General features: G+C 43.4%; 1 protein-coding gene across 2 annotated transcripts in view; it reads left to right on the top strand.

Annotated features, from left to right (window-relative positions):
- Positions 1-25,090, top strand: part of NIBAN1 (niban apoptosis regulator 1) — an 87,594-nt gene that overhangs the window by 27,978 nt on the left and 34,526 nt on the right. For both annotated transcript variants that reach the window (XM_075760540.1, XM_075760541.1), the window contains exons 2-4: positions 21,181-21,311; positions 22,725-22,856; positions 23,531-23,645. In XM_075760540.1, coding sequence (XP_075616655.1) covers positions 21,181-21,311; positions 22,725-22,856; positions 23,531-23,645 — 378 coding nt within the window. The remainder of the gene's footprint in view (positions 1-21,180; positions 21,312-22,724; positions 22,857-23,530; positions 23,646-25,090) is intronic.

The following is a 25,090-nucleotide window of genomic DNA, read 5'->3' as shown; positions in this document are numbered from 1 at the left end:
CAATCCTTATTCCAGGTTGTTTACTGTTAAAGCAAGCAAAACACACAAAGCTAAAGCCAAGGTCCAGAGAAACGGAGGCATGGGAGCAGCGAGTGCCAGGACTGGGGGAGGCAGCCTGTGCTGATCCCCGGCGCAGACTCAGGCCTCTGCACCAATTCCAGCTGCACCGGGCTGATGTGTCCCAGGCAGGCAGAGTTTACAGCTGGGGTACGTGCTAGGGACCAGCTGGACCTTTAAGCACTCGTGATCACTAAGTACTTCCACAGCCAACCTTAGGAAGAAATGTCTACGCTTCTTTATATTATAAAAACATCTGGGATTTCCCACGAAGGTTTATGTTCCCCAGGTCAAGGTACCTGCAGGTTTTGCGGAGCTCGAAAGCCAGCTCTGTCCATGCATACTGTTTCTAAAGACCCCCTGCTCGCTGCCTGGGATGGCTCATTCGCTGGAGTAATGCCTTCCTGGATTTACTACTGGCTTTTAATTCTGTGTGCTTGGGATCCCAGCTAAAAAAAAATGCTCTTGTGTGCCATATCTGGAAACTTCCTGCCTGCCAAGGAGCTTTTCCTTACTCTTTTCAGAGATGTGTGGGCATCATTGCTTCAAATTTACAAACTATGCCACCGCCATCCTGTCACTCAGCATCCAGCTCACTCATCCCTGTCCTTTTAGCCAGCACTCTTCCACAGACTCTCTCATCTGTTATCTTAGGAAGCAATTTTTAAAGCTTTACGTGATATTTCCTTCCTCTGCATGAAACCACAGTTGCTAGTTGAGCTGTGATTCTCTGCAGAGCTTTATTGTGATGTTTATGACCTGATTCTTGAAGCAGCATTGGGGATGTGAACTATCTTATATGAATGTTGTTTGATGACCAATGTGCTTTTATTGAACACGATACAGAGGATCCTTGCATATTTTCACTGGCTATTCCACATATTGTGGTGGTCACACTGAAGGAAAGGCAAGCTTTCATCATCTCTGGGCAGAGATTTAATGGCAGGGTCTGTGCAAAGGAGAAAAAAAAAATAGGCTTTTTTGCTCTAGGAGTATTCTGTAAAGTAGTATCATTGTCCGTAGTGTAGTCTGCCAGACACTTTCCACTGTTTTCAGTTGCAAATGAGGCTTTGCCAGTCTTCAGCTGTTCAGACTGAAGTTTCCATGCTGAGCGTCTGCCTCAAATTGCGTTTTTGAGAAAACTGCAGCTGAAATGGATAAGCCTCTTTTTTTTTGGTGAGAATTAAGCTAAAGAAAACGTGATTTTCCTCTCTTTGGCTGTTCTGTTGACCAGCTCAGGCATATCCTGTAAGAGGAGGGAAAGGGTTGGGGGCCATAGAGCTGGAAAAAGGGAAACCAGAGGCAAGTGGGAAGCATTTCTAACCACTGCCAGTATTTACCTGCTGAACTAAACCCCGTTGTTTCCACATTTGCCCTCTGTGCAGTCTAGCAAATAGCTGCAAAACCCAGAGCTACCAGCAGCTGTTGACCCCTGTAGACAAGGGCAGTGCTACGAAGCCAACACAACTTTCTACCGTAAGCTTGCTGTGTTAGCTGAAAAGGTCCGTGGATCTGAAGCCCTGAACTCACCACTGATGCTTGAGGGAGACCAGGATGCAAAAGCAGCTCTTTGGTATATTTTTCTATTGGCTTCATTCAGTAGGAAGCCCCAGATTTGTTGTTTGGGTTATTTTTTTTCCTTCTGAGATTTCCTGTACACCTGCCAAGCTACAAAGCACAGAGCAGACATCAATCAGCTGATCTTCCTGCTGAGATGCTGTGATAGACGGTGGTATTTTATTTCATATATGAGGAGTTATGGCTATTAATTTGAGACTTGACAGACATAGTGCTTAATTTTTCAGGGAACTGGCCATTTAAATGCTCTCCCCAGATTTCCAGCCGGGCTCTGGTTGTGCTCTGTTACGACTGCAGGTGCTCAGCTCTTCTGCAAATCAGAAAAAAAAGGTGGCAAGAGCCACCTGGGAGCTTCTGCTGTAAGGGAAGTATGTTTTGTCCAGCTTTACATGTTGTAGCAGACACAGAGACAGGATCTAGTTCTTCAGGGTGACATTTACCTGCCTTAAATATAAATCAAGTCCCTGCTATTTCCAGCTAACCACACCACAAACTTGCAGAGCTCCGCAATAAATGGGGCAGGTACCATACTGCGTTGATTAGAAGACAGTATTTTTAGATGTGATTGTAAAGAAAAGTGGCTTTAACCACTATTGCTCGTGCTCCGTTGCTCTTTGCTCTCAGCCCAGTAAGCAGCAGCAAAACTACTGACAGAAGGAGTGGGTGAGGTTAGGTATCCAGGTGTCAGGGTTGCATTTGATGCGTCTGCAAGGAGGAGCCCAAAATCATCCGGCTTGTCAGCTGATCTAAGTTGATGGTGGCTTTTATGGTGCTTTTGGAGGAGAAAAGATGATAGAATCGTAGGATCATCTAGTCCCACCCCCTGCCATGGGCAGGGACACGCTCCACTAGCCCAGGTTGCCCAAAGCCCCATCCAACCTGGCCTTGAACACTGCCAGGGAGCCAGGGGCAGCCACAGCTTCTAGTGGTAGGTAGGTACACTCCTACCTGGTGTAGCTTCCTATACCTTGTACGAGAGGCTTGCTAGACAGCAGCCAGGGGTTGCTCCAGCATCTTTTGGTTTAAAAAAAGATGAACAGTCAAAAATCCCATGAAGCAAACCTACATGTGCTGCACAGGAGGATTTAATCCAGGAAAATCAACCCGATTAATCCAAGTGTGTGCTCTGTGAAGGGGGGACATGTACTAATTTGAATATGAAGCATAATAAATCATATGTTTACATCAAGAATCTGAAATTTTCTATCCAAATCAGGATGGCAAGCCATCTTAGCCTCCTTGTCCATTTATTCAGCTTGTGGTATAAATCAAACATTTGAACTATAGAAGAAATCATGTGCTAAGTAGAAAATAATGTTAATAGCTGTTTCCATTGCCCTGTTGATCAAAAACAGACCTGAGGAATGGGGAAGGATGTTGGTGTCCGTGTGGGCTGATGCAGGGTTTGAGCACCTATCTCTTTGGATGTCAAAATCAAGGCAACTTAAAAACTTGAATCCTAATTTAACCTTACTTCTAGATACTTCATGATGCTTCACTCATCTGCTCCATTGGCCACGCTGCATTTTTTGGGCCAGTATTAGGGTTCATCTCCTGTTTCTCTCATTCTTTTTGAGATAGGTATTTTAATTATGTGGCGGATGCTTTCCTTAGGGAATGGCTGCTTGCTTGGTTTCATGGTACGTAATTGCTGTGCTGCTGGAGGGACCGTGGGTATTTCATTAGCACAGCAGTTCCTTTGCCGGTTCAACTGCCCTCCTTAGGGGGTTTCCTCAGAAGCTGCAGAAGAAAGGCCTCCATGTTGTTGTCTGTAGTTCACTGTTCTCTACCAGAGCTTCAATTCTTTCCTCCTGCTCTTGAGTTTCAACAGCTTTTTAGCTGAGAGCAGGAGGGCAAGCTGCTTTCAAATGATGTCCCACCAAACCCAGGGGAAGCAGTGGGGAGGAAGAGTGCCCCGAACAAAACTGAGGCCGTATTTGCTGTGAAACACACCCAAGATCTGTGACAAAAAAACTTCTGTAGAAGACGTTGGAGATTGAGCATTTGGGGCTTGATGTGTTTGTGATAATCCCATGGGAGCTGTGGCCAAGTAGTGGTGACAAATCATAAACCGAAGCAGCCCAGCGAGAAGCAGCACTGGGATTTGTTAGAGGAAGAAGTTGAATTCTAAGTGAATGAAGAAGAAAGGCCCTCATCTGAATTTATCACCAACTTCCCTTACGCGTGGAAAAAAACATGAAGCTGCTCAGCACATCTCATACCAGAATGGGGATGTCTAAAACTGATGCCACGCCGAGATACAAGGGAGTTACCAATGTAAACAGACCGACAAAAACAATGTGTTGGTAAGAGTATCAAATACTACGTGGTAATTTTGAGCAAGAGCTTGTGGTTTGTTAGTTATAATCTTGCTACATGGTTTTTCCTTAGCGTGCCTTAAATATTTAGGCAGGAGGAAGTGTGGTCAACTGAAAAGTTGCTGTGCTCTTTCTGTAACGCTTGGCACTGGCAGGTGTTGGTTTCATCCATGTAAACCAAAATCAGCCTTGCCTTGGAGAGTGCTCTGACAGCCAGGTCTCACAGGGTGTTGGAGCTGTGTCGGCGAACGCCGGCTGGGGGTTCATTGGTATTGCCTCCAAAAGAGCAATTTTTAAAAGGAAAATCCAGCCCCTCTAATAGCGAAGTTCTGCTGTTGGAAGGGACATGCGATTTTCTGAGAGTGAACCAAAAATAAATTTCAAGCTGAATTTGAAGATGCTAAACAAACCGTCAGGTTGAGTTTCTGCGAGCAGTACACGTACTGGCGTAGGCTGAATCGATGCCAGAGATGTGAGTGTGTGCAGCCTTGGGAGGATGTGAAAGCCATATTTCAGATGGGGCCCATCTCTCTATTCATAGTTTTAACTTCTTTTTGGATGATGGGAATGGAGACATCTGTAAAAAGTAATAAGTCCCCTTTCCTTCCAGAATAAGGCTATGAGTTTTCCAGCTGTTGGCTAAGACACGTTTTCCTGTTGAAATAGCTTTTGTCTGATGTAAGTCTAAAACAATATGGTTATGGTAACTGAAAATATTTCTTTGTCAATTCTGTCTCCTGTTAGTTTTAGTTGTAAATTCAAGTGTTTCTATTCATTGTTGCTTCTTGTAGCAGCTGTTTGATTTTTTAAAACCTTACGGAGTCTTCCAGTGAATGCACGCTGCTGATAAAATGCAGTGTTGCTTGTATTCTCTATTTGCTTTACCATATTGTGTGGCTGATTATCTTTTCATAGTGCATTCTCACGATTACAGAACACGCTCTTGCTTTCCTTCAGAAGTCTTCTTGTCCTGAATAATGCAAAACCAAGCCCATAACATTGATTCATGTGGTTCTTGGTTGCAACCACAATAATATGGACAGTGCCATATATTTGTCAGCTGATGCCATTTTATATTCATAAAACATGCCTTGGGATCTTTTTTTTAGATCTGTAGAGTTTAAAGATTAGCTTATTAGGCATCTCTCTGATGTGTAATTATTCCAGGCTGAATAATATGTTAACCAGAAGATATGCAATTTATATGCAGTAGACAAGCAAAAAAGAATGTATGTTTAAAAAATCAGTTTTCTAGAGCAGTTTTGCAAAAAAGGTAGTTCTAATGCATTTTAAAAACTTATTTAAATAACTTAAAAACAACATGTGCTGGCTAGTGAAGCAGTTTTACTTTTGTAGCTTATGTGTTTCTTTACTATAACTCTGTGTTTTCTTTCAATTTCAAGATGCAGTATTTTAGAAATTAGAGGAACTCAAGGAAATTAAGAGTTTAAAAAGCATATCAGGGTATCTGCTCAATCTTGGAGCCATGGCTGCATTATCTCCTCCGATTTTCTTCGCATTGCTCTACTCGTTGTTCTTGAATGAGATAAGATCTGATGCTTTAATTTTTTTTTCTCGCAGAAGGTTCTTCTGAAGCACACTAAGCAGATATTTTGAATACATCCAAGCAAAAAATGTAATTTTTAGAACTTCAATTGGCATTTAGACTTCCACCTTGGCTTCAGAGGTGCTGAGCACCCACGTGATGCTGGTGGTTGGTATCCAGCAGTTCTGGAAACACAAAAAGTTGCCTCACCTCGGTGGCAGCCAAAGCCATTTTCCAAAAATGCTTTTGAATTTTCAACCACATATACTATCTTCTTAGTGACAGGTACTTCTGAAAGCGAAAGAATTACAATGCAAGGACCTGACCTCGTTACTGATTCAAAAGCAGTTGTAGGAAGACTGTCATCTCCTAGACTGTAGGGTTTTTGTGGCTGTTAGCTAAGGCACATGTTCTCAGACGGACATGCCCACAAGCAAAACTGGAAACAATTACGATAAATCTGCTGCCTGTGTTTTGTTGTACTGACCTCTGAATTTCTGAGACATGCAAAGAAAAAGTCATCACTCGATTTAAACCCAAACTTTTAGAGCCAGAAAGTTCAACCTGACCGGCTGATTTTCAAAGGTTTGGTGCGTCTTTGCTAGTCAAGCTCGGTGTGGAGTCTGTAAGATGCACTTTTTCAACACTGTCTCTCATAGTGACCGTGGTTTTGCGTTGGAAATTATAAAGAATCCAGGAATCATATCGGCGGTTTTTGTGAATACAGTTTTCCAGAATTCCTGGCCTGTTCTTACTCAGTCATCCTTTTCACTGATCTGCTTTTTAGTTAACTGAGAGCCTGCCTGTATGAAGCTGCTGGTTTTATGCAAAACCTATGGTGAAACTGTTGGTGAAATAATTGCTCAGCGATGCTTGAAAGGGTAAACAGCAAAGAAGTAATGTCCCAGGGTACAAAGAAGTTTTGCTACTGCATGAGTATCAGACGGCCTGAGTAGCATCTCCTTGGAAGAGATGATTACACTGTATAGCAGAGAAATGAAGAGGTCTTTAGGAGTAATGGTAAGGGACAGAAAAGTCTCCGAAAGGTTATTGTGGATTTTAGAGCTCTTGGGGGTGTTTTGAAGCCCCACTAGATGCTGTTAGGGAAAATATTTCGTAGAAATTCAGTGCTCATCCTGCACTTCATCAGGCTGGTGAATCCCATCAAAAGACACAGGCTGACTTTAAGCCACCATCAAAGAATGCAAACATGGCTTGAAATTTAGCTGTAGTCAGTAAATGCAGGCAGCCTTTGGAGGAATTCAGATTTGGATGAGATCCAAAATGAGCCTTACTCTGTTAGAGGCAGTTTCTGGATATTGGACACTTACATGGGCTCATGGCAAATTTTTGCAGAGCAGCCCTGCAGAGGCTGGAGCAAAAACTAGACCATCTCATGGAGTCTCCTTTATCTGCCCTGACCAGCAGGTCGAGGGAGGGGATCCTGCCCCTCTACCCCACTCTGGTGAGACCCCCCCTGCAGTGCTGCGTCCAGCTCTGGGGGCCCCAGTACAGGAGAGACATGGAGCTGTTGGAGAGAGTCCAGAGGAGGCCACGAAGCTGATCCGAGGGCTGGAGCACCTCTGCTATGAGGACAGGCAGAGAGAGTTGGGGTTGTTCAGCCTGGAGAAGAGAAGGCTCCAGGGAGACCTTAGAGCCCCTTCCAGTCCCTGAAGGGGCTCCAGGAGAGATGGTGAGGGACTGTTTATGAGGGAGTGTAGTGACAGGACAAGGGGGAATGGGTTTAAGCTGAAGGAGCTTAAATTTAATTAGATGTTAGAAAGAAATTCTTTACTGTGAGGGTGGTGAGGCCCTGGCAGAGGTTGCCCAGAGAAGCTGTGGCTGCCCCTGGCTCCCTGGCAGTGTTCAAGGCCAGGTTGGGTGGGGTTTTGGGCAGCCTGGGCTAGTGGAGGGTGTCCCTGCCCATGGCAGGGGGGTTGGAACTAGATGATCTTTAAGGTCCCTTCCAACCCAAACCATTCTATGATTCTGTGATTTAACTGAGGAGTTTGGGGAAAGACACAAAGAATTGTATAATTTCAAAATTTCAAAGCAATGCCACATAATCATAGTTGTTCATTATTATCCAAAATCTGCTCTTTTTTATGAAGACCTGCACTAACATTTTGTGACCCCTTTTGCCACAGAGGGGTGCCTTTAGCAGCCTTCTGTGACTCTGTAAATGAGACTGCTGCCTGGCTGCCTCCCTGGTGAAATGAACTGTGATAGTGTCCTTAAAGTGCAATTGAGCAGCTAGGAGCTAAATACGTTTAAAGTAGCATTACTAATGGTTACTTCTGCATTTGGAAAATTGAAATGTAATCTGATATGCATAAATTTGGCAGATAAAACTCTTATCACACAAAAGCTATTTTCTTTTATTCTTATCAGCTCTTGCATGCTGAGTTCTTAGGGCTGTTTTTTTCTTAGTCCCGTAAATAAAACATTTTACAAAACATAGAAGGATGAAGAATTTAAGTTTTGTTATGGACAAACAAAACAGAGGACCATATTCTTATGCAAAAAGAGAGGAAGTATCAGCATTGACGTTGGTAGGACCTCAGATTGGATCGATGGGAAGAGCTTTATGGAGACCCGTGATGGAAGAACTGAGACTTACAAAACCCGAGGTCTGTAATTGATCATACCAAGGCAAGAGCAAGGAAAGCAAACCATTAAATGCACTAATTGAGATATTGCCACCATAGATGTAAAAGCAGGCCTTGAACACGTTCTGGTTGTGCGTTGCCACAGGTTGTGGTGTACGGGCAAGTACTTTTCGTGTGTCAGTAGGTGGAAGTCTTGCTGAAGACCTCGAGGGGCGCAGGGTTATTGCGAACCAGCAGGAGAGCTCTCACCGAACAGTTTCCAAATAAATTATTGGGAACAAATTTCCTCTTATTAATAATAACCTGCCCGGCTGTTTTTCTGAGCCCAGAAGTTCACGTGGTCCTACTGTACAAACACAGCGCTGGAAGAAGGTGGTTTTGATTTGGTTTTTTCCTTTCAAGTTGTGTTGTGTTGTCACAAGCCCTTCTGAACGTGAAAGATAAATGGAGAGGAAATGAGGCAACTTATCTTTTTTTTTTTTAAAAAGGAAGGAGCATTGAAACATTGAGGCGGAACAGCCGAGCAGCCGAGGAGACTCAAACACACGTTTAGTGAGAGAGACAATAGCTGACTGGCGCTTCTTCCCGGGAAGAAATGGAAAAAAACAAACACCAGTGCTAACCCTATTGTCTTCTCAGTGATGCTTTCATGAGCACTTGAGGAACTGAAACTCGTTCAGGTGGAAGAAGAATAATGTACAACACTTGGCGAACTGTCAAGTGGTTGGACTGTAACCCCTCTGAGCTTGCTTCCGCCGTATATAAGTGGGGATTTGATGAAACCAGCTCCACAGAGGAAACAAGACAACTTTGAGACTCCACCTGCGGAGTTGTGTGCCACCACCTTCCCGTCGCAGCAAGCGACGCCGTAGCTACGCCAGTCTGAGAGTCACAGTCAAACGCTCAGTGGGGCTCTGGCATTTCCCTGAATTGCAGCTAAAAATAGAAGTCTGAAAAAGAAAATAAATACTTTTCAACAGATTGCTGGGACAGAGAGTAGTTAGATCTTAAACCCCAGAATTTGCACAGGAGTGACTGTAAGATAAACGTCTTGCTTTGTATGTGTCCTCTGTTATATTTACATCAAATTCTTTCTGAACATAGTTCTTTTTTTCTTTTTCTCCTTAAATTCCCATAACCTATTGCCTTGTCACCTGGGAGTATTTCTTCTACCTCTGGTGGTCTGGATGGCTGGCACTGACTGGTTGTAGGAAGAGCAGAGCTGGTGAATGCGAAGGCAATCCTTCATCTTTGATACTGCTGCAATTGCAGAAAGTTAGGGGTTGTTTTGCTTTGACTTGAACTCTTTTCAGGATAAAATTTACAGAATTTATTCTGAATTTGCTAGCAGAAATTACACTTTTATTAGTCAGGTCCCAGCTTTAATTCAGAAGAATCAAAGGTATGAACTCTGCCAAGTAAGGAATGATTAATTAAGTTTAATGGGTCCTTTTAGCTTTGGAAAAAACCTAACACCAAAACCCCAAAAAATGTTCGGATCACTTTGTTTCCTTCTTTTACAGTGCTTTGGAAATACTAAGATCTTGTTTATGGCCTTGCTCAACTTTGGGTGGGAGAAAAGAGGGAAAAGGAGGCCACTGGTAGGTCTCCCATGTTGAGGAGCCCCAGACAGCCAGAGGCCACCTCCTGTCTTCTGTTTGCTTGTTCCCCTTTATTTTCTTTTCACCCCCTTTTGCCTCATTTTCTCTACTTCTGCCCATGGATTGTCCCTGGAGTAAATTTAAATTTAGCAGGGGCTTTTAGAGTGGTCGCATTGGTTTGGTGAGGGGAGGGAAAACCTCCTTCGCTCTGTTGCAGCCAATTCTGTTTCCTTTGCACCTATTTCACAGCTGGAAGAGAGCAAAAGGCTGCGTCCTAACCCAAACTGAGACTTCTGGGCAGTAGCAGCCGCTATAGTAGAGTCCAAGTAAAGCACGAGTGAGAAGACCAGCCGTGCTCATTCAGACCAAGATTGTTTTGAAGGGTGATAGGAGACTCGATCAAGGTCTCCGTTTTCAGCTGAGCATCAGTGCGTCTTCCTACCTTCACGTCAAAGCAGACATTTCTGTAGCTCTGAAGAACCCCACATCCCAGTGGCTGATGCTCTGGTGCCACTTCTTGGTGTTTCTCAACTAACTTGAATTATAAAGCTTATCTGTTGCATCGCAGAACTGTAGTTTCCCTTCCCCATCTGTAATATTCACAGAAAAAGAGGCTTTTTTACATGGGGCTTGGTGAGCAGATTTGTGTAATAATTATACGCTTGTTTTCTAAGCTCTTAACCTTACTTGATGCTTTTTTGCAGCCATGGGAAGGAACCTCCTTCCCCACAGGATGAGGCGCCAATGCTTCCTCTTGTCTCTTCTGCAGAATTAAAAATTCAGTGAAGAGTGTGGTTTTGCTGGCTGGGAGACATTATCATCTGCGGAGAAGTAGAGAAGGGTTTGTTTGTGAAACAGGAGACTTCTAGTTGTATGAATATAGACCCTTTAATCCTTGGAAGTATTTCTTGCAAAGTGTGAATGCAATCATTTTTTAATCCATTTATTTCTAAAGATTTAGCAAACGTGTTTAAAGATGTTACCTTATTTTTCTGAATGTGAGAACAGACTAGCAGCAAGGAGAATTTGTCTAGTTTGGCTTAGCTAAGGCATAGAAAGATTAGCCATAGACTAGGAAAAATAATTTTAAAATGCTAGAACTCTGAAACATTCAGCTATCGATTCATTTTCCCAGCTTAAAACCACTAGTCCGCACTGGTTGCTGTTCTGCAGCTGCTGGATGGATGATATGATGGAAATAGTTTTTCAGTATGTTTAATACATATGCAAACCAGGTTACTCAAAGTCATAGTGAATAATTCTGGCTTTACCAGGGCAAGCACGCAGCCTGTCTGCTGGGATCGTGACATAGCAACCTAGTGCTGTGAAACATTTTTGTCTTGTAGGTTGTGTCAGCCCTGAACAATTCCTGCTGTAGCATATTCATGGCCAACACAGTCCATGTGGTATCAGAAAGTGAATCCGTTGTATCAGCATGCTTTCTACCAACAAAATAGATGATATATTAAAGAAATTTTGAAATGATGCTTCACTCATAGGTTTTATAAAGTGGGTCCTTCCATCCTCTCCCAAATAATGTTTTGCTGTGACAACAGTTAAATTTCCTTGCATTCATCTTGCAGTATTATAGCGTGAGATTAATGAGAACCTGAAGCAAATGACAAAAAAATGTACTACAAATAAAATATTTTCCCATTTTTGTTGTCCAAGCTTTTAATGTAAAGTGGGAGATGGGGTAAAAAAATTCCTTGGCATGTGAACTGCATTTTACATGTTCCTCTTCCTGTAATATAAAGTTTCATTAGAAGCTTAATTACATGTATGTATTTTAATTTATTTGCCCTTTTTAAGAAATGGGAGAAGAGCAATAAAATTGATTCTTGGTTTTCACAAAGAGTTGTCTCTGCCCATATGAAGACCCGCGTTGTCAGCTACATCTAACAGGGATAAATACTTCTGTCTCTGTTGCTATGTGAAATACACATCTGTTGTTTTTCCCCCTCTGCTTAATAAAGTTTGCAGCACAAGTATAGCTGTGGTTTTGACCTAAAAGAACTTCCTGGGATGCTGTACCAGAGAACTAATTTTAAAAATACATATTTACCAAGAAAGCAACACATCAAAAGACCACAAGAGGAGGTTGCCTGAGAGATTGCAAGAGCAAAAGGCTGTTGCAAGCTCCTAAGCTGGAAATGGGAAAGAGACCGTCTCCGATACTGCTCCTCTAATGTTGAGGTGGGTGAGAGCAGTTAGTTTGTCCAGCTGCACATCCCATCATTTCGTTGTTTGTCCTGTGCCTTTTTGGAGGTTACTTATTCCGGGGGAGACCCTCTGAGCGGGTTTCACTACTTTTGCATTCTTTTGATTCACGCTTGCCGTTCAAACCATTGACTTTTCAGTTTCAATCTTTTCCTCTGGGCTACAGAGTGTAAAAAGTTTTATTAGAGAGCTGTGGATGTCCCCGATCCAGGTATGAGGAGATGAAATAGTGATCTACCAAATGTCAGGCACCTTCCCAAGGGGAAGATGTGTGCGTTCCCTCCAGACATCCTTCCACACCTGCTGCCCTGTAGAGCACCAAGGCAAGGAGGTGTTGGCACAGGCTAAGAAAAATAGATGAAACTGGGAAATGGTCCCAACTGGCATACCGGTGACGTGTGTATGGCCTTGGGCTGTAGATCAGTGCTTCAAACATCTGGTGCTAGTTGTTTGGGTTAAAAGCTGTGTATTTACCTAGTTGGTCTTCTGGGGTTCGAAATGGCAAGGAGGAGCTCTGAGGCTGAAGTTATTTCCTGCGAGAAAATTAAAAGACGTGGCTGTGGTCTTGGAAAGCCATTAAAATAAGCGCCCATACTTTGAGACCTCTGTTTAATTTAGTTCAGAGGTGAATCACATTTTTAACCCTTTTTTTTTTTTTTTTTTTTGCCTATAGGCTAGCTGAAGTATTGTCCTTTGCAAATCATGACATTTACTTATTTTCAGTGCATGTGGGAGCCAAAAGAGAATCATCGCCTTGCATTTCAGTGAGAAACGTTGTAAGAAAAGGCAACCTGATGGTACCCTTATTCTCATGTTGTTACCAACACATAACCCTTTTCCATTTCGTGGAGTTTGTGTGCTTGTTGGAGAGAAATGGAATAAAATATTACCACGGGAGAATGGCCTTCTGCTACAGTGCTTAAAAAGTGATGGGAAACCCGTTACTCTGAGAAGTCCGTCTGGGTTGACTTACGCTAGCCTGGTGGTGAAAGGAGTTGTAACGGGAATAAAGGGAACTTTAAGCCTAACGTAAAGTAAACTCAGCGTAAATGAGGCCCCGCATGGAAAGATGTGTGTGTGTACTCATAACTATGTCCAATGTCATATAAGCCTTTGAGTAATTTTGCAGTAGAGCTGTTTAGTATGGCATAATTTTGGCAAGATAATTAAGAGAAAAGAAATTAATACAAATATCTCCTGGGTCTATATGAGCACACTCCAGGCATTGCAGAGAATTACTCTTGTGCAGGTGTGTGTGCCTGTATAAGTATATATATATATATTCAGAAAAACCTTCAACTAATATCCTGAAGATGGTTATTTCTGTTATCTGTATCTCCAACATGAGAATGGTTTTTGTTACTCTGTCTTGCGGATGGTCGGGCAGTGAAGTAACTGGCTGCAACGCCTGTCACCCGAAAGGGAGGGAAGAAAGAATACATCATCCTGATTTAAAGGGTGATGTGGCATTGGCTTACACTTTTGGAAAGCTGTTAAAATGTTCCCAAAAACATTCTTGTATGACCTACCATGATGTGTAACGTGATGCAGAGATCCCGACTGGAGAAAGCTGCTCAAGACGTGCTTGGTGTCCATTTCCCCGTTTGTGGCTCGGGGAGTTGAAAAAGAACCCAAAACTTGAAAACCGTTGACCTTCACCAAATTAACTTAATGCAGAGCATATTTTAGCGTCTTGTGGCCCCAGGAAGTAGATTGGGTTCATTCGTTTTAGTAAATCCCTAGTTCTTCTGGTGCTGTGAAATAAGCTTATAAATGAAGGATTGTCAGACCTTATTCTTGTTGAATCTGACTGTGAGTAGTTGTTTCTAGACAGAGCCTTGCTGCTTCTAACCCCATTACCAATAAAGGATAAATTTCAGCAGCCTTAAGGATAAGCTTATCTGACACAGTGTTAATCAAACCCTTGGCTTGCATTGGGCTTGTTTCTGCTTGATTAACCACAAGCTTTGGCCTTTATGTAATTCGTGATTATTAGGATTTTTTTAATCCGACAGAAGTGCAAAGGCAACTCGTGAACTCTTGTTTCTCCCTTAAATAAGGATTTGGCGATGGGAGCGTTGCAGAGCTGCTGCCTGGTGGTGTTTGTTACTGGAGTGCCTGATCTCGCTGGTTTTAAGGCTGAAAGTCAGATCCTTCCCGTTGTTTTCCCCATTCCCTGTCCCAGACCTACTGCTAATGGTTTCCTGACGTTTACTGCGTTCCCCTCTGCAATGCTGGTGGAGCTGCTTGTGCAGGACCCGTCTCTGGCTGTAGAGGTTGTCCATCCATTTCCCCCCGCACGAAAGATGACGTGTGTATGGGAGAAGGTATGAAGAGGCTGAAGGGAGCGGGGTCCCAGGGCTGACAAATGTCCGTGAAGAGCACGTTCTGAAGGAGTAGATGTTCCCAATGGAGGCTACGTCTCCGTTTCAGATGGGCACGAGACATGTGCCACCCCAGCCTGTTGCTTTGCAATCGTGGATTGCTGCTAAAACACAGTTCCCTTGGCATTTCAATCTTAACAGCAGCTGGTCTCAAACAAAACACCTGGTAACATGTCGTGCAGTCGGAGGGAATTGCGTGCTTCTTATGAAGGACATAGCATGGAAATAACGTGATTGCAATTGAGATACCCTCTGGAGAGTGTCAGGTTATAGCAGACGCTTGCAAAGGTGTTGAAGATGCACTGTTAGGATAATAATGGTTTACTGTAGATCAAAGATGCGATAGTCCTGTCTCTGCATTTCCCGAGAAGAATTTTCTTGATCCCAATCTGAGACAGAAGGGAAAAGGGGAAAGGAAACCCGGCTGTAGCAATGAGTCTCTGAGTTTGACCCAAGAGACGGTCTGTGTCTTAAGCAGGATTAGTGCTCTGTATTTTGCTCTGCATTTTTTAATAATGAGGCAGTATTCAGAATTAATTTAAAATAGTAGGACCCATAGTTAAGCTACTCTTAAGAAAACAAGCCTTTTTTTAGAGTGTATGAGGTCTGTCTCACTCAAGCCTGTCTTCTTTTTAAATACAAGATGCTCGTGAAGTTGCTTGAGAAGAACACTATCGGTATATAAACCTACTGAAATCTGTGGGATAATTGTGCAGCTCAGTGTAAAATTTAGCCTCATGAAGGGGAGCGCTTGAGGAAGAGCTAAGTACTCGAGTAAAATTGTAGAAAAGTTGATCTGCAAGGCTGGAACGGAGCCTGTTATTTTTGGCTTCTCCTTTGCTGTGGATCAAGATTACACGAACTTACAAATGTGTTTGCTTAGCTTGCCCGGAGAGAGAAGCTTCGCTTCTGGTGGAGCACAGATTCCACACCCACAGTCTCAACTGGCAAACTTGCGAAGAAATCTGATTTTTTTTTTCTTTTTTTCTTTTTTTTTTTCCCCAAAACACAGCTTTGACTTTCCCACTCATCCTATAGAGAAGTAGGGTTAAGCACCCAAGGAGTGCTTATATGCTGAGATTTAGGAAGAGGATGATCTGAGGTGTGATGGGTATTATTCTCTCTCGTGGATTGAGTTTTGGGTGACTGACTGGAATTTTACCAGGGCAGTTCAGTGCCCGCGTTGCAGATGGGGGTGTGTGCACGCCAGTGTAGTTACAGCTTTATAAGTTTTTAACGAGAGTAGTCTCCATTAATAAAAAACAAGGCTGAGAGTAAGTAATTGGTTTCTATATTTTATCAGGTGCAAACCACGCTTTTCAGCGTGCCTGCGTGGGGAAGAGGGGCGGCTCCACCGGAGAGCTTCTTGGTTTGGCTGAGCCAGTGCAAACAAACCTGCGGAGATGTGATTCAGCCAAATCAGAACATGGGATTTGTATCTATCACTCCTTTTTTTCATAACAGATATTAAGTCATGACTCACAAATAATTGAAATACTGTTTCTATAAATAAAGACCAAACTGAGCTATGCTTTCAACAACTACAGAGAGTATATTGCCTGCCTGTATGTGGAGGATAAAGCCTGGGAGCGCTTGGGTTTAAACAGTTTCTGGGTGGTGCTGTGAGTGCTGCACAAGGAAGAACACTGTAGGAAAGAGGGAACGGCTGGTACTTCCCGCTGCACTACTTCGTGTCCCAGTGCACCGGAAGGTGATGGGCACTGTTAGAGAGGATATGCCAAAGAGAATTGCTTTTGCAGGTTTTCTGGTTACCAGATGCATTTCATAAGTGATAATGATGTTTGAAATGAACGGGCGAATTCAGGAAGAGCCACTTTTATGCGCCGTATAGCAGCAGAAGCAGCAGAGGCAGCTTCTCTCTCTTCACGGCGAACATCCAACCTGTTTCAGAGCTGCCGATGCTGAAGTACAGCTGTGCCGATTCACAGGGCTCAAGTAGAGCAGCTACAATTTTAGACATTGATCTCAAGCAAAGGATCTTAGACTTGGGATGAAAGTCAACCCATGAGCTGAACGCTGAAATGATTTTGTTAACTCATTTTGCTGCTACCCTGATGGGCTATGAGAATAAGATTATATATCTAGGTGGATGGATGGATGGATGGATAGTAGTAATTAGCTCGGTACTGAACTTGCTAAGTAACGTTAAGGCACGCAGTAGGTAGAGTTTAAAAGCACATCCCTGGTTGTGGGTGGCACTCCTGGCTGGTGAAGCACCATGTGGGTATGATCAGCTAATGTTTTTTCTATTGACTTCTGACGGCTTTGCTCACGGCCTTGTGGAAGAAATACAAGGACAAAGTCATTCGTTCCTGTTCTGTCTCAATACTTCACACTTGTTTGAAGTGCTGGGTGTACTGGCATTCAGCATGCACAATGCTTATTGTTTCTTTTAGGTTCTATTTTGTCTAGGGTTTGCTTTGATACAGCAAATCATCTACTATTTTTTGCAGTTCATGTCCCTGAGGGCACAAAGTATATTTTCCAAAGGGCTTAAATGGTTTAAGAAGATAAATCCCCAGACCTCCAAAGGGATTCGTATCATGACCGTGGTGTTTTTTGCAAACTCCATTCAAAAGCTGCTGAGTGCAAGCAGTCGTGTAATGAAGAGGAAGGGTCATGCTCATTTTGCTTGGACCCTTGTAAGGGTCATCTTGCTGCCAAACACCAATCTTTAAGTGGAATAACAGCTTTTATGGTGAGCCCTTACCTCTTTCTGTTCCTAATTTCCAAATGGCTGAAGCCCACTAAGTGTGCAACTCCGCTCTTGTATGTCAGCCAAGAAGTTATTGTTTTCTGACCTTTTTTTCTGAATTTTCCTGACCTGCATTCGTACCGGTCACTTGGCAGCACATTGTTGAGAGCGGAGGAGCACGGCAGGGCGAGCTAGCCAGGCTGCATGTGGCCGTCCCACAGGCTGAAAACCAGCTGCGCCAACAGAAATTTGTGGGAGGGCTTGCCAAAGACTGCCCTTATTTTTTAACGTTGGATGTCAGTCCAGTTTATTTCAATAAAAGCAGTGAAACCCAGAATAAAAAGTCAGGTATTTGGGGATGCGCTGTGGGTCTGATGACCTGGAGTTACGTACAGGTGTCCAGCATGGGTGGCGCACAGCTAAAAAAAGGTCAAAGGCAGCGGACAAACAAGAAGGAACAAGTTTTGGGGGGGATTCCAGATCTCCAGTGGGGCAACTGGCAGATGTTTCTTGTTTCTCAATGCACTGACATTTGGGTTTAGTCTTAAAAGATGTATCGTAACTTGATGTTGAACTTTTGCGATCGAGCACAAGGGTGGTTCTGCAGAAGAGGAGATGTGTCGTGAAGCACTTGAAAAATTTATTGTTGAGCAGGATCTAAACCCTCAGCAAAGGGGGAAGATCTGTGTGTGCAGACCCCTGCCACCTTAATTTGACAGAAATCCTTCCACCTCCATCACTGTCATCTTTTGCTGTTGGTAATTTCAGTTGCATGCAGGCTTCTACTGGAGATGATCACATTTCGTGTTCTCCTGGGATAAACATCAATCTAGCTGCTGGGTTTCAGACCACACTTAGACAGGCTGGAGCTGTGCCGTTGCCAGACCAACCAAGTGGGAAAGTTGGCCTTGCTCCATATAAACAGCTCTGACTAAGCAAGCCACACTAAATTTGGAAAAGAATTAGGGGAACTCATTTTTCAACTGCCCTGGAGTATTTTATCTCCAGTTGCCCCATGTTATCATTTCATGGGAAGAGTTTCTATTACTCATGACTCTTTTCCATCATGTTTATTTTCAGATAGCATATTTTTATCTTCTGTAAACCAAAAGAGTTTAAAGATGCATTGGCGAACAATGGATCAAGGGTCCGTCCGCTTCTCTTCCCACCCGCAGGTAGCGTTGCAATTCCTGTTGAGCCAAGCGGTGTAAGGCCAGGTGACCGTGTAGTGCCACTCACAATCTCTTCAAAAAGCCCTTTTCTTCTAATTTTAAGAGGGGGTAGTATTTTTAATACAGAGATCCTTTGCTACAAGTAGTGCCAAGACTGGAATAAACAGCCTGAAACGTTTTCTCCTCGATTCATGTTTTGATTGATTGTAAATATATTCTGCAGATAGAAATCACGATGATGTCATATTTCTCACTTGTACATATTATGAATTACATAGTGCCTTTCTTTTCAGTCATCGTACTCTAAGCTGATCTAAGAAATGTTGACACTGAAGAATCACACTTCTGAGCCGATTTAGCCATAATTGAAAGACTTTGCCAAAATTACAGATATTTCCTGCAATTGTTGGGGTTTGTTTCCCAACACCAGAATTTTGTTCTTTGTCCTGCTTCCTCTACAAATTTTTACTGCAGGATGCAGGCAGCAGTCAAGTGAGGTCCAGCGTCCCAGAGCCCGCCGTAACAAATCAAGAGGCCACTGCAAGCTGGAAAAGAAAAAGCCGTGGTGGAAAATAGGGGCAAACCCTGAGCAGGAAACTCCGCCGGGGCCAACAACATCCTACTGCTGGCTGGGACCAGAAGTAAAAAAAAAAGAAAAAAAGCTATAAAGAAGGTTTTGGGAAGCTTTGTCCTTATTTGGAGAATAAGTTTATGCCCCTGCCCAAAGCACGCTAGTTTTTAAAAGGCTGTCAGATGGGCGGGGATTTTCTGCTTCAGCAGCACCGGTATCCTGCTGTTAGACACAAGCACATCCTGTCATCAGTAGGTCTCACAAAATCTCATCTCTTAAAATTGGTGGCTTGGAGTCCAGACTGTCACCTGGTGCTGTCCCACAAGTAAATCTGTAACAAGAAAACTTAACCCGACCTCCTGACATCTCTGCAGCTTTGTGTAACGACTCTGCAAACGCTGCAGTCGGCCGAGCTGGAATGAAGGGTCGTGTCGATATTGTCCCCAGACTTGAGAGATGCGTCAGATTCCGTGCATCAAACTGAAAGTAAAATTGCAGAAGCAACGGGCTGTAGATGTATATATATGCTATATATATATATCAAGCTATATATGTGTAGCTTTTTCTTTTGCACGCACGTCCATGTAACTACAGCGATGTAAATGTAATTATTAGGAAATTATGGAGTAATTAAATGCTGTGGCTATCTGACTTGATGGAATTACCTCTAACAGCCTGGTAGTGTCCCACAGTAGGAGCGAATTGGAGCTGGACCTGAAATAATTTCCAAAATCTTTTGCTTTTGCCCATCTCTGTGAACTCCTTAGCAAACTAGCTGTTTTTCCACGGCAGTCTCAGCCACACAGATTTGGGGGTTTTAAATGGAAATAAGGTAGCCAGAAGGGGTAGATCTTGGACCAGAGCGTCTTCTACACCAGAGCATCCCGTGCACGTTCTCCCGTAAAATCCCATGCACTTACTCTTGTAACGATCCACTGTTTTTTTCTTTCTTATACCGTATTTATTTTGATCTTTAAAATTATTTGAGGTGAAAAAAAAGGCATGAACATTCTGGGAACTGCACTGACATTTAAACCTATTTTTTTCTTGAGAATTGGCAGTAAAATCAGCGGTAATTCAGAAAGTTTTGCATGGTTGTTTTTGAAGGACTGTGCTTATATACCTGAAACAGCAAATATGTTGAGACCTCTCTCTGATTTCATCGTAGCTCCTGCAGATTCACAGCCTGGTGTATAAAACACAGAAACAACATGAAAACTCCCAGTGAATCCTTTTTGGTGGTAGTGCTGGTGGGTGGCTGGGAGGAGTTTGTCAATCCGGGAAGATCATCGTAGGATGCAGGTGGTTCAGATTTTCCAGGACTCTGGAGGTCGTGGTGCTTCTTGCTGGTTCCCCTGTTTGGCCCTTCAGGGGTGCTGAATGCCAGTCCAGGTTTATTTGCCCAGGTATATAAAGGCTTCAAGAAATCACCGTTTGGAAACTACCATGTTTTTTGTCTTATACAATTTGATTCCCCCCCCCCCCCCCCCCCAAGCAGAAGAAAATAACATTTTGAGAGCAATAAAATTTCTTGAGGTGTGAAATTGCATTTCTCTGTTGCATGCTCAGAAACCCCCCCTTGTCGTGGAGCTCCTTAATACGAGGAAGAAGGGGATCTCTCCGGTATCCAGGACAGTCAGGGTGCTGTCTAGATCATTGTCCAGGTTTTGGTTTTTGCATTGCCACCGACTCTTTGAGTCACACACACACGTGCACATGGCTTTAACTTTTAGCTTCACTGCCCTGTCTGTAAAGCATTATTAGTTCTTTGGTAGGGTTAATGAGTTAATTACTTGTAAATGGCTTTAAGATTCCCAGAAATGAGACTGTCAGTGTGTTTATTGCTGTTATTGCTACCGATGAGATCTTGATCCTAGCAAGACAATACTAGATTAGTGTTTATTGAGTGTGACTGAGTATCTGTTTACATTAAAACCAAGAAGAGACTGCAGTGCTCAAACCTGGAAAACATCCTTTGTAGGAGCTTTGAGTCAGCTTTAAAATCTCATTATGTGATAAAATTGGCTAATATGCCTGAACACCAGCCAGTATCACTTGTCTATATGTTTCCGTGAAAACCTTATCGGCTCTCGCACATCCGCAGCGCTGGGGCCGTATATCCTAGGGAGAGGCAGATAGCATCTTTGCTTAGCAAAATGGATTTGGGGTATGTTTTGCCCACTTGTAGAGGGAAAAACTGTGTCCAAAACCCAATGTTTTCCTGGACAAATTCCCTCTGTGCTTGGTTATCACAAGAGCTGAACGCATCTCCGAGGGTTTCCTGATCTGCTGTGCAGCAAGCGGCCATTGGTACGCTTGGGCAATATTTTGGGTCGCTTCGGTTCTGCATTACAATTTCTCAACCAAGGTATATTAAATACAATTTAAAATCTCTATTTCTGCTTCAGGAAAAACAGAGGCTGTCATCAAAAACTTCAGCCCACACTACAGACGCCAGTACGCGGTGGCTTTCTGCAAGCACGTGCAGGATGAGCTGGAGCAGCACCGGGATTCCCAGTCCCGGTTCCTGAAAACCAAGGTAGGAGGACATGTAAGCCCTGCCCCATCCTCAAGCTGCCATACAACTCTGCTCTCCTGCATGAAATAATTAATGCATTAACTATTTAAATCATACATTTAGTAGTCATACTTTATGAAAAACATGCACTGGAAGTGTATCAGCTGCTGACTGGGCTCGGTTTTCTTGTTTTTCCCAGCGTTGGATGCCTTCAAGTAAAGTTAATAGGTGATACAGATACTCAAAGCTTCTAAAAATCAAACCCAAAGTATTTTTAAAGTTATTTAAATATTTCTGTATATAAAAGCATAGTACAGAAGTGTTCTTTCAGCTTCTTGCATTGGATAGTTGAATACATAATAAATGTGCGTCTAGGACGTTTTACGTGTGTACTTTGTTATATCTAACCCAAGTGTACAGAACAGATTTGCAAGTGCAGATGTTGGATTTGGTTCAGTTCAGTTTTAGGTGGAAAAGTTGCATTTGGGTGCAGGTTTAAAGTTTACTTCTAAAAATTCATCTTTGTTTTGGTTGCGTTTGGTTGTCTCATCATGGCATGAGAAGAACCGTGACACAAGTTTCTGGTACAAAGCATGCATTTCATCAAGGTAGAGTTGGACGCTTCGACAAAACTAGTTGCTTCCTGCTGATTGCAAGGTTTTACAAGGATCTTGGGTCAGAGATCATACATTCAGGGCAGAAATTTATGTAGGAAACTTAATTAACCCTCTAGCTATGGCTACAGGTTTCTATAAAAAAGATGGCAATAATCCCCGCTGTGAAGTGAGCTGCGGAGAGCTGGTTTTTGTTGCAGGAGGAGAGACAAAAATACAGAGAAAAGCCTCTTTATTAGAGGAAAATGCAGAGAACCAGCCTTCACTGTTAAGAAGGTACAAATCTAAATTTTTCAGCCATATTGGAAATCACGGATTTCTGATGCTTTTGAAATGGATAGGGTAAAGCAACAAGGTGGGATGTGGAAGGTGAGATGATAATAGAAGAGCCATGTCTTTCAAAAAGATGCATGTCAGTTACAAGAGCACGGGTGAAAAAATCTTCCAAGGAAATGGGAAATAATTTACTATTTTATAATAAAACTCTTTGCTGCACCAATGGAATCTTTTCATTGCTGTTGTATAGTGGAAAATTGGAGATAATGAACTAAAGGTCAACTTACATTCCGCATGCCAACTGAAAGGTAAATAAGAATGTCGCTGTCTCAGAAATCTGGAAGTATTTTGGAGGGCAGAGCTCCTCTGCTGCCAGCTCACTTCAGGCTGCACGAATTTGATTGTGTATGCAGTATCTGCCCGAATCAGAGAGCTATTTATGACTCAAAAGCCCTCATAGCAGTCTTATGGAAATCTAGAAATAAAAGCTTCAAAATGGTCAGTCATCCAGAGTCATTTCAAATCTCAAAAATTGTCCTTGCAGCCCCCGTTGGAAACTGGGACCGTCTTATACGAGGCAGAGCTGCTGCATTTTGCCGAGGATCTGAAGAAGTGGAAGGACAGATATGTCGTTATCAGAAATGACTACACTGTGGATTGCTTCGAGACTAAAGAGGTAAATGCTTCTTCCTCTTGTGTTCTTCTGTGCTCCCAAAGAAACTGATATAAAGTGAATTTGCCGTTGCTGCTGCCTTTCTTTTAGCAATACCGGATGAAACGTTGTCCTCGGCGGGGCGGCACCAGCCTTGAAGCTCCATGGGGATGGCTGAGGGTAGAAACCAGCGCCTTGCGTTGGCCATACATGTTTGCAAGAATTAGCAAATCCTTTTAACAGCACTTCGAACCTTTCTTTGCATATCACAGAATGCTTCGTATCTGTATGTCATTGTAATACGTCCCCATGCTTCTGCGGTTGCGTTTGAAGTAGCAATTTTGGGGTGGCTTCAGGTTGACTACAGTGAAGCTTTTTCTTTGGCAGCTGCCGTAGTCAAACTAGTCCTGGCTGACAAACCAAACAAATAGGGCTTAGAAGAAAATCCCATCCTTTTCTCCTCCCTTCTGTCCCTGACTCTGCATCATGGCTTATAAGCACTGAGAAGATATTTTTAAATACTTTTTTTACATTTAACCATGGTTTAGATTTGATGTTTCCAGAGAATATATCTAAAGTTCAGTCTGACAGAAAAAAATTTCCCTTTGGGGAGTAACCCCGTGAATTAGCTTTGTAAATGAGTTATGTTTTCCCTCTCCTTAAATCTCTGTTTGACTCCCTCTCTCTTGATTTTCCAGGCCTACCAGAAAGGAGCCAGCCCTAAATATCATGTTCTTCCTGCAGGAGGCAAAGTACTGACTTCAGAAGAAGATTACAATTTGCTGTCTGATAAACATTTTCCAGATCCTGTTGGTAAGCCCTGCTCGAAGCTGAACTGCCAAACCCCAGGCTCTGTTCCTTACGCAGACCTCTTCCAGGCAGGCTTTCAGGCTTGACTTTAAAACAGGGCAACAGAAGATGCACGCAGCCTGTTTTCTAAGTCGAAACGCAGCTCCAGGGTGGATGTACACAGAAAATGCTATAAGCTCATGTTCAGAGAAATGCTGGCTCCTTTTTTTCCCAGCATCCCGGCACAAAGCTGCTGGAAGCTGTGCAGAAGCAGGGCAGGAACCACACCACCATTGTTCCCGGGCTTTGTTAATATTCCTGGTTTATTTGTTTCCATTTTTAGATGCCAGCTGCCTGTGTTGACTCACGGTTGATAAGTCCCACAGAGAGGGTAGGAAGGTTGCTGCTGCTGAATTTGTTGTTTCTGGGACGGGAACCGCTGTGGTCCTGCCTGCCCCTCCCTCTCTCCATGAAGATGGAGACAATTCGGGCAGATTTTAAGGGAGCGGATCTCGTGTTGCAGAGTCAGATTTGGAAAATGGGATGCCACATAAGGAAAGAGATAAGGGCAATATGTAAACAAGGATTTGTTTTTTCAAGTCCTGTCTCATATCATTTAAAGTTCTGTCCATTGGGAGGTGTCCCCCTTACAGCCCTTTCCCAAGGCGTAGGGTGCTCAGAGGGTAGCGTGGGGCAGCGGTGCCTGGAGGTGTCCTCCGTGTGTCACCACAGCTCTGCAGGAGTTGGGGTGGAGCCGCATGGAGCAGCCCATGGCCGCTTGCAGGCTTCCCATGGCTGTCCCTTCACGAAGAGTGGCTCAGTTAGTCGTTTATGGCCCTTCTCCCCTTCTGTGCGACGCTGAAGACCCTCCGAGGTGAACCTCCTGTGGCTGGGCTCTCGATGCGTGGCACGGAGACAAGATTGGGTTTGGTCATCCAGAAATGGTGTTGTACAGCATCCCCTGTGCACGGTGACTCAGGGCAGGTGGAAACTGGAGAGACTTAAGACTTTCTTTGCTTCACTTTCAAGGGCTTGAAGTGACAGTTCCTCAGGCCATCTTGCAGTTGTGTTTAGAAACCCTGGAGACAGGGAAACCGCTGCTGTTCCTACACTGTTTGATGCAGTTCGTTTCTATATGGAAGACCATATGCTCCTATATGGTCTCTATAGAGACCAGAGCTGCCCACTAACTTACTTGTTTGCATGAAAACCTTTCCCCTGTCAGCTACAATCCAATGAAAGAGTTTCTTTGAAGTTTTACCAACAGTGTGTAGTTTATGGCCACCTTGAATACAAAACGAGGACATTGAGTTGCTATAAGGTAGAGAGGTGGTTGATGCCCGTTGAATTTGCCCGTCCCAGCTGTGTCCCTCTGCTCTCTGTGCCCGATCGCTCGGATCAAGGAGATGTGATTTTTTCATGTCTCATGCTTCCCTGCTAGCAAAGGTCTGTTTCTGTCACAGCAGAGG

Source organism: Balearica regulorum, chromosome 8, assembly GCF_011004875.1.
Source record: "Balearica regulorum gibbericeps isolate bBalReg1 chromosome 8, bBalReg1.pri, whole genome shotgun sequence".
Taxonomy (NCBI): Eukaryota; Metazoa; Chordata; class Aves; order Gruiformes; family Gruidae; genus Balearica; species Balearica regulorum.
The sequence above is the reverse complement of the archived record's forward strand: the minus strand, read 5'-3'. Positions and strand labels throughout refer to the sequence as shown.